This window comes from Molossus molossus, unplaced genomic scaffold (assembly GCF_014108415.1).
Source record: "Molossus molossus isolate mMolMol1 unplaced genomic scaffold, mMolMol1.p scaffold_m16_p_3, whole genome shotgun sequence".
Lineage (NCBI taxonomy): Eukaryota > Metazoa > Chordata > Mammalia > Chiroptera > Molossidae > Molossus > Molossus molossus.
In genome coordinates, this window is record NW_023425366.1 from 111,013,328 (window position 1) to 111,023,047 (window position 9,720).

The 9,720-nt window shown below is 36.4% G+C and overlaps 1 protein-coding gene across 2 annotated transcripts in view; it reads left to right on the top strand.

The window, feature by feature from the left end:
- GSPT1 (G1 to S phase transition 1) overlaps nucleotides 1-6,930 on the top strand; it is a 36,727-nt gene extending 29,797 nt beyond the window's left edge. Inside the window, exons 12-15 of one of the 2 annotated variants that reach the window (XM_036279124.1) lie at nucleotides 2,669-2,842; nucleotides 3,747-3,836; nucleotides 4,154-4,322; nucleotides 6,453-6,885. In XM_036279124.1, coding sequence (XP_036135017.1) covers nucleotides 2,669-2,842; nucleotides 3,747-3,836; nucleotides 4,154-4,322; nucleotides 6,453-6,505 — 486 coding nt within the window. In that variant the 3' untranslated portion in view covers nucleotides 6,506-6,885. Of the gene's footprint in view, nucleotides 1-2,668; nucleotides 2,843-3,746; nucleotides 3,837-4,153; nucleotides 4,323-6,452 lie in introns of both variants that reach the window. The other variant, XM_036279123.1, reaches the window with a different exon arrangement.
- Nucleotides 6,931-9,720: the final 2,790 nt, after the last annotated feature.

Genomic DNA, 9,720 nt, shown 5'->3' on the forward strand with positions numbered 1-9,720 from the left:
ATAAGATAAATACTCTTTTTTTTTTTTTTAATCCTCACCCAAGGACATTTTTCCATTTTTTGTTCAGGTAGAGTGGAGGGGGGAGAGAGAGGAACACAGAGAGAGAGAGAAACATCGATGTGAAAGGGACACATCGAGTGGCTGCCACCCGCACAACCAACCAGGGCCGGGGACAAACTGCAACCAAGGTACATGCCCTTAGTGGGAACCGAACCCGGGTCTCTCAGGACCGCAGGCCGACGCTCTTACCGCTGAGCCAAACCGGCCAGGGCAAGATAAATACTCTTGATTCTAGTTCTATGAGGTACCGAGAGTTGTCAAATTCCATAAAAACTGAAAGTAGATAGTGGTTGTCAGGGCTGTACGGAGGGAAGAATGGGGAGTTGTTTAATGGTGTAGTTTTAGTTTTGCAAGATGAAAAAAATTTAGAACTCTGAAGATTGGTTGTATACCAAAGTGTACTTAATACTAAACTGACAAAATGTTCAGGGGTATTATGTTCTATATTTTACCACAATATTTTAAAAGTATTTAAAAAGTTAATGAGTACAATTAAAAATTGATCAGCTTTGATGGTTTACAAAATTGTTCCAAGGTACACAGATTGATATTTAGACCTTTTGTAGGTTGCTGGTTTGTTAACTCCTGGTTCTTTTTTTTATCCTCACCCGAGGACATTTTCCCATTTTTTGTTCAGATAGAGTGGAAGGGAGAGAGAGAGAGAAACATCGATGTGAAAGGGATACATCAAGTGGTTGCCACCTGCACGACCCAACCAGCGGCAGGGACAAACTGCACCTGAGGAACGTGCCCTTAGTGGGAACCAAACCCGGGTCTCTCTGGACCGCAGGCTGACGCTCTAACCGCTGAGCCAAACCGGTCAGGGCAACTCCTGGTTCTTAAAGAGTCCTTGAATTGATAAGACCAGGGTACCACACCTCAGTCAAAACAGGGACATCTATGAAGACAGTTGCAGATATCCTTTACTTACATGTTAACCACTTGTCCCTATCAAATTGCCTAAATATAGCCTAAAAACCATTCCACATACACATCTACCTGTTGGATCTCTAAAGATGAAAATGTTATCTTTAATACCTGTCATAAACTAAGAGAATGTCCTCACCTGAGGACATTCTTGCATTTATCTTCAGATAGAGATGAAGGAAGAGGGAGAGAGAAACATAGACGTGAGAGACACATGGAGTGGTTGCCACCCACACGACTCCCAACTGGGGCCGGGAACAAACTGCACCGGAGGTACGTTCCCTCAGTGGGAAGCAAACCCAGGCCTCTCTGGTCTGCGGGCTGACGCTTCAACCACTGAGCCAAACCAGCCAGGGTGAGAATTTGTTGATTTTGATCTTAATTTTTGAGTTATTACTGGGAGTAGTAATGATTCCTTGGGGAAATTCTAAAGGAAAGGCTTCCCAGAGGAGTAATAGTCTGCCTGTTCTGTTTTTAAAGTTTGACTGGGATTACCAAATGGATTAACTTAATCATATACTAGCTCTATTATATTTAGCCATGAAATACCATATCTGGGGAGAAGGGATTATGTTGGATTATTTGGGGGGAAAAATAGTGAACGATATAATACTTAAGTTTGTACATGGTGGGCCCTGGCTGGTTTGGTTCAGTCAGCATGTACCTTGGTTGCAGTTTGTCCCCGCCCCTGATTGGGTCGTGCGTGTGGCAACCACTCAATGTGTCCCTTTCACGTTGATGTTTCTCTCTCCCTCTCCCTCCCTCCCACTCTATCTGAACAAAAAGTGAAAAAATGTCCTCGGTGAGGATAAAAAAAAAAAGTTTGTACATGGTGGAACTGCTAAGTTCTACCCCCTTTATCTTCTTGTTACTATAAAGAATTTAGCTAACAAATATGGCTCTATTTCACTTCTTAGGATGAATTTCAATAGGCAGGTATTATTAAGGTATAAGTTACCTCCTGGGAAAGAAAATCATTATGTGGAAGAGGGGTAAAGCTACTAGAGCTTCACAAGTGAGTTTGTAGAATTCTGGTATAGAATATGATGATTCTGCATTTTCCACCATTCATCTACCATCATGAGATAGTTTGTCTTGAAGGCTATTTTGTTTGGTTTTCTGGTATATATATTTTAATATTTTTGTTCCCATTTTATTGCTTTTAGAGAAAGAGGAAGGGAGAGAGAAACATCGATGTGAGAGACATTGATTGGTTGCCTCCCAAACACACCCCGATCGGGGATTGAACTGGCAACATTTTGGTGCACAGATGATACTTACTGAACTAACTGAGCCACACTGGTCAGGGTGGTTTTCTGGTATATGTTCTAAAAATCTGAATTATCGCCCTGGCCGTTGGCCTGTATACCAGAGAGACCTGGGTTCAGTTCCCACTAAGGGCACGTACCTCGGTTACAGTTTGTCCCCAGCCCCGGTTGGGGTTATGTGGGTGGCCACCAGTCGATGTGTCTCTCTCACATAGATGTTTCTCTCTCTCTCTCTCCCCCCCTCTCTCCCTCCCGCTCTATTCGAAGATAAATGCAAAAATGTTATACAAATGTAGTAAGTATTTTGGTTAATCGAGCACAGAAAAATGACTTGCAACCACTCAACAAACAGGTTGTTTATAATGCAGTGAGTGAATGTGTCAGAAAACCTCCAATCTTGGTTCTTTTTTAAGCACAACGTGGAAGTTCTTGGAATCCTTTCTGATGATGTAGAAACTGATTCTGTAGCCCCAGGTGAAAACCTCAAAATCAGACTGAAAGGAATTGAAGAAGAGGAGATTCTGCCAGGATTTATACTTTGTGATCCTAATAATCTTTGTCATTCTGGACGCACATTTGATGCCCAGGTAAACCAGTTATTGTGTTGTCTTAGTGATTTTTACTGTTTAAATGAAATTAGAATATAAATGTCCTTTGTCCTGATTATGATACACTATCATGTATAGAAGGGGAACGGAAATAGAATAAATCGTGTGTGTGTGTGTGTGTGTGCAAGAGAGAGAGAGAGAGAGAGAGAGATAGAGAGAGAGAGAGAATAGCCATAAAGTATCTTACAACATAAAGTCTTGAAGATGGTACAGATCTTACTGGGTAGGTAGTATTCTTTATAAGTTTCTTTTCTTTTTTTAAAATCTTATACTGTTTATATTATTACTCAATATCTTTCACTTTAAGTAGAGCAAGTTGCCTTGGAAGCCATGGATTGTCTGCTCCTTTAGGGCAGATAACTTTCCAGACAGGAAAACATGTACAATGTTATTAGCTACCTGACCTCCCCAGGAGAATGATAGAATAATGATTGGTGGAGCCCACAGAATTTTTTAGTTCTGTTACAAGGTATGGCAACTAATCAAATTAAATTTTGATGCCAGATACAAGACTGTTTACTTTTACTGGACCTTGGATATTGAGAAATGGGTAAAACTATGATAATTCACATCTAAAGGAAAAAACCCAGTAGCATGTAAGCAGTAATGATTCCTTGGGGAAGGTATAAAGGAAAGACTTCTCAGCGGGGCAAAGTATCTGCCTGCTTCTTTTAAAGCTGTTTGGGCACTTGCCAAGGAGATCAGTAGGGTAAAGATATCAGAGTTCATTCTTCAAGGTCAAATGACCTTACCTACCACTTCTAACACACAAATAATTTAAGATGGTGAGTTATACATTCTTGTGATACTATGTGGTACTTTAGCACATTCAGTTCTTTTTTGCCCTAGGGATAAAGATGTGAATTTTCTTTTTGTTTGACAGATAGTGATTATAGAGCACAAATCCATCATCTGCCCAGGTTACAATGCGGTGCTGCATATTCATACCTGTATTGAGGAAGTTGAAATAACAGTGAGTTTTAAGATAATTGATTTTTTTTTTTTAAATCTTTACCTGAGGATATTTTTCCATAGGCTTTTTTAGATAAGAGTGGGGGTGGGGGGGCATCAATGTGATCAAACCCATAACTGAGGTACATGCCCTTGACCAGAATCGATCCCCCTGACTCTTTGATCCTAGGGGTCCTATGCTCTCTAATCGCTGAGCCAAACCGGCCAGGACTTATTTATGTGTCTTAAACCCATCTTGATAATTTTGACTATTCTTAATTTAAAGATTCTTTTATTTGGCATTATTCTGATGTCTTCACATTCTTTTATCTTGGATAGGCCTTAATTTGCTTGGTAGACAAAAAATCAGGAGAAAAAAGTAAGACTCGACCCCGTTTTGTGAAACAAGATCAAGTATGCATTGCTCGCTTAAGGACTGCAGGAACCATCTGCCTTGAGACCTTTAAAGACTTCCCTCAGATGGGCCGATTTACCTTGAGAGATGAGGGTAAGCCTTTAAATTGATGTCTAGTAGCATGCCTATAATGTACTCTTCATCCGAGTACAGTGCACATTACAACTAGTTTATAGAGAACTTGGATGCATGTTCTATCATATATATTCACATAATACATGTTTTATGAGTTAAATGAATTAGACAGCAGGTAAAATTAACATGCGTTTTGGCAGTAATGGTCTAGAGGAAGAATTTTGATATTTTGCAAATAGTTTTTAAGAGTAATTTATTTACCAAACAGGATATTCCTGTGATGAAATCCTTTGTAATATGTGTGCTTAAAGCCCATCTTGCTCTTTTAAGATTTTGTGAGGTGAGCCTGAGGTACATATCTCATCATTTTTGCAGCCAGAAGAAATCATTTAAAAATTAAATATAAATTCACTGCACTGATATGGGGGTGGGAATAAAAGGGATATAGTTTGATAGTCTTTTAATACCTATTTTTTTAGAGGTTTAATATTCATGTTCTTTTGTGCATGTGTTCATTTCTGCCTGAGTTAATTTGAACAGCTGTAATGTTCCTATCTTGTGGCCATGAAATTCTTGGTATCAGGAGAAAAAAATGACTTTTGTCAAGCATTTCTCTGTGTATTGTTAATTTAGATAACTATTTTAAGATTGGAAAATTTAGATAAAACTTTGGTTCAATTGAAATATACAATATAATTGCATGTTCTAACTCCATTCAGCAGAAAATTCACTGTATATTATTAGCATGTCAAGAACTGTGCTGAACACTGGAAATATAATAAATGTGGCCCCTGCACCTTAGTTTAGAGAAATTTCTATAAAGACAGTAATAAAGTCCTTAAATTTTTTTATTTTAAAAATCTGCTTGGTGTTAGTGAAACTGGTTATTAGGTTTGTCCTATTAATATAACAAAATGAGAATTTTAGTTACCAATTATAGCCTGATAAAGTCAGACAGTAGAAATTAATGTAGTATGAATTTTTAGCCCCGGGAATTTTTTCCTAAATAGATTAGTTTTTAGATTTTTCACAAGATGGAGAGCCCTTTTTACCAGTTTTATTGACCTAATTCACACAATGAAATGGACCTGTTTTAAATGTACAATTTAATTAATTTTAGTATGTTTAGAGTTGTACAGTCATCACATTCTAATTTTAGAATGTTTAAAGTATCTAAAAAGAAGCTCTTATACCTATTTACAGTTACCTCCTACTCTTACCCCTAGATGTAGGCAGTCTCTGTACCACAGGCCGACGCTTTAACCGCTGAGCCAAACCGGCCAGGGCTGGGCAGTCTCACATCATTGTTTTCTATTTGCCTTATAGAATCATAACATTTGTGGTCTTTAGTGTCTACTTTATTCCACTCAGTATGTTTTTCTTTTAATCCTTACCTGAGGATTTTTTTTTTTAAGAGAGAAACATTTTATTGGTTGCCTCTTGTACACACCCCAACTGGGGATCAAACCCACAACTTTTTGGTGCACAGGATGATACTTCAACTGAGCCACCTGGCCAGCACCACTGTTTTTGAGATTCAAATATTATATATCATGTTTTGTATATAATTTATTCCTTTTTGTTACCAAATAGCATTCCACATTTTACTTAATCTAAAGAGAGGTTTTTTATTAAAAATTTTTTTTTCTTTTACTCTTTTTTTTATCCTTACCTGAGGACATTTTTTGTATTTCTCCCTCCCACTCTATCTGAAGATAAAGGGAGGAAGACAGAGAGAGAGAGAAACATCAATGTGAGAGAGACACATCAAGTGGTTGCCACCTACACGACCCCAGCCAGGGCCAGGGACAACCGGCAACTGAGGTATGTGCCCTTAGCGGGAACTGAACCTGGGACTCTCTGGTCCGCAGGCCAACGCTCTAACCACTGAGCCAAACCGGCCAGGGCAAGAGAGGTTTTTGATATAGGCAATCATGTCCTCTTTTCAGTCCAGCCTCACACGTGTGCCCCCCCCCCCCCCCATTATTAAGACTTCATAATCAGAAATCATGCCTTTGGTGGTAGAGCCAAGTTAGTAATTTACATTGCAAAAATTATTTTTATGATTTAAAATAATAAGCTTTAAATACCTTACATGGCTTTGCTGTTAACTACTGAAAAAGGTTTTGGTTTTTATTTCATTTTTAGGTAAGACCATTGCAATTGGAAAAGTTCTGAAACTGGTTCCAGAGAAAGACTAAGCATTTTCTTGATGACCCTGCACAATACTGTGAGGAAAATTGACTGCAAAAGCCTACTTCACACCGCCTTCTCTTATTTTCTGCTCATTGACAAACCTCTCCCCATATTTTGCAAAGACAAAATTCATAGCAAAAGTCCACATTATGTCAGCTTTCTCATATTGAGAGCTCTGCTATGCCACTGTTGAATTTTTCCCAAGATTTTTTTCTTCCCCCTCAAACTGCTTCCTTGGACAGATTTGGCAATAGCTTTGTAAGTGATGTGGACATAATTGCCTACAATAATGAAAACCTACAGAAATTTTTAAATTTTTCATTTTCCCCTTAGGCATACATAGTCTTTTTTCCCCCAGGCAGATCATTTTGAGTGTGCGAGTGTGTGTGCACATGTTACAAAGACAACTACCATGTTAATAAAATATTCTATTTGAAACCCTTTTCGGTATTTGAATTGCTTTTGAATAATGTTTTTTATCTGGATATAACATTGTTGCATTAGCTTTTTAACTTTACCAAGTAATTGAATACATTTTATTACTTGGCCTTTTCTAAACTCTTTCCCTATCCACTACTTTAAATGAGGCATTTACAAACAATATTCAAGTTTGTATTAAAGGAAAGAATTAGTTTGATCCCTTTTGATGGTAATGCATACATACAATTAAATACCTTTATGTAACTGTGATACTGCTTATTAGGTCTCAGTTATTTTCTGCCAATTTATATTTTAACGTACTTTCTTAAACACAGTAAGTTGTTTTAAAATAAAAGCATACTGTAGTTTTTATAAGAAAGCATAATTGTACCCCTGCAGAAAATTCCATTAACATGTTAAATTGGTGGAATTTACAATAAAAAATAGCATGTTGAGACCTGGCAAGATGCCTTCTTTAGAATTTATAAGAGCTGCATGCATCTAGTATGAAAACTATCAATTGGAAGTGCCAGATCTACAAATTATTCAGTTTTAAAGGTTGGGTGTTCCTTGCTGGTTAAAGCTAAATCTCATCAAGCAGCTAAATGAACACATACTTAGGAACAATTAGAAACAAGTACAGTATAAGTTTTTCTGAACTATTTGAAATTGACTGTTTTCTTAACTATAAAGCTGAAATTTGTTAAACTATGATTTGGATGAACCACAATGTAGTACTGGTGGTTTTTAGATCAAAGGATGACTTTCTGCTACAACTCATGACTTTGAAATTTTTAATGAGAATAAATGGGAAAGACAATTTATCAGTTTATTGGAAGCCCCCTTTGATTTTGTGTTACCATTTATTGAAGACTTGGCCTCTTTTAGATCGTGATTTATTTCTAAATAAGATACTTTGTAATTATTTATTTAATGACATGTCCCTTCTCTGTAATCTTCCTCAGAAAAGAAAAGCCTAGTCAAACTGTATTTCCAGTCACAAAACCTGAAACTTAATTTAAAACCCTGTTTTCTTAACTATAGAAATCCCATTTATTTCATGAATGGGCTATATCTTATGGAGAGAGCAAAGTTATCATCCCTGCAGCTTCCATAACTATACTCATGGCTATTAAATTGCATGAATCTTAATTTTATTATGTCTGCAAATCTCTGGGCTTTTATTTTTCTGGGAAATATGGGAACTTTAATCAGAACATAAACTTTTTGTACTTCTAAGTTAATAACAAAATACTAGCAATCGCTTTGATTTTAATGACTCTTGAAAAGTTCAAGAGTCATTGAAACTACTTACAAAGATAGATTTCCATTTTTGAATCGAACACATTTTAAAAACCAGTTATGCTTGCTATTAAAACATTTACACTTTTAGAATATTATGTGCATGTTGCCAACACTCTTAAGTAAAAATGGCTATCAACTGTGAAGGGCCTACCTCTAAAAAGTAAATGATAAATATAAATGTAATTATGAAAGAAAAATTTCATGGATTCTTGCACATTTGTGCAAATAATTATTTAATAGAAACCTCATTAAATTAACCAATACCATACACTTTATGGGCTTTAATTTTTTTTTTTTTTTTAAGTATTCTCACTTAAAGTTGCTGCATTTTAAACTAAGTACAATGGTTAGTTATTTGGATGAGGAAATAAATGTCTGACGTGAACTGGCAGTGGAGTTGTTGGATCTTTAACAAGCAATACAGATTCCTATGCTGTCATTTTGTCTTCTGCAAGTGCAAGTGCAAGTGTGTTTATATGGTTGACAATGCAAAAATAGAGGGTAAAAATTGGCAGCAGAAATAGGATATTACAGACCTAAATTTATCTTTAGCATAGATGTGTTAGAATAATTCTCTGCATCTTTTTACATTAATGTTTATACAACTTTCATGCTAGATTATTTAATTATAGTTTTTTAAATTAATGAATTGAATTTAAGAAAAAAGATATCACTGAAATAAATGTGTAAGTAATTGCAATTCTAAACCCTTATTTCTTACTGTGGGGGGCTTGTTTTTAATTTGCAAATAGGACTTATCCAGTGCAAATCTATGTAAAATCAAGAGTTGAACTGAGTATGTACATCCAGGAACAAATAGTAAAGTTGTTGAATAATTGAGCCCATGTATATTTCTTTGTTTGAATTGAAAGTCTTGAAATATGTGATGATTGAATGTAAAAACTGTAAATTGTAAAAGAATACAGGTTGTTCACTGTAACGAGGTAATTCATACTTGTCTGCTAGTTACATAAACTATAAGAACTTCTTTTCAATACGGGATGTACTATGATCGTGATGCTATTGAACAGTTACCAGCATCCTCTCAGCTGAAGTACTGCAGATATTTTGGGTCACACTTTCAACCAGATGCAGTTTTGTAACCCAAGAAAAAGGTGAACCTATGGTAAAAAACTGCTTCCATGATGAACTTTTGAAAAAAAATCAGCTAAACTCCCTGGCAATCTTCAGGAACACTAGTTATGACTAATTACTCCGTGATCTTTGATGACTATTCCATATGACAGCACTCTAGCACCTTTCCTCATTGGCATGGACTTCTTCATGGACTGCTGCTTCATGGATGATAGCTTCATTGCTTTGGGTAGGGATTTAAGGTAGTCAAGGGACAAGTAAACAGTTTTTATTACAGCTCTTAACATCAGGCAACTTTCAACCTTTAAACCCTTTGTAAAAATTCTGGTTCCAGCACTATAGCTTTGATTATAGGTTGATTAAGTGTTATATTCAGTGTTGGCCTACCTTATCAGAATAA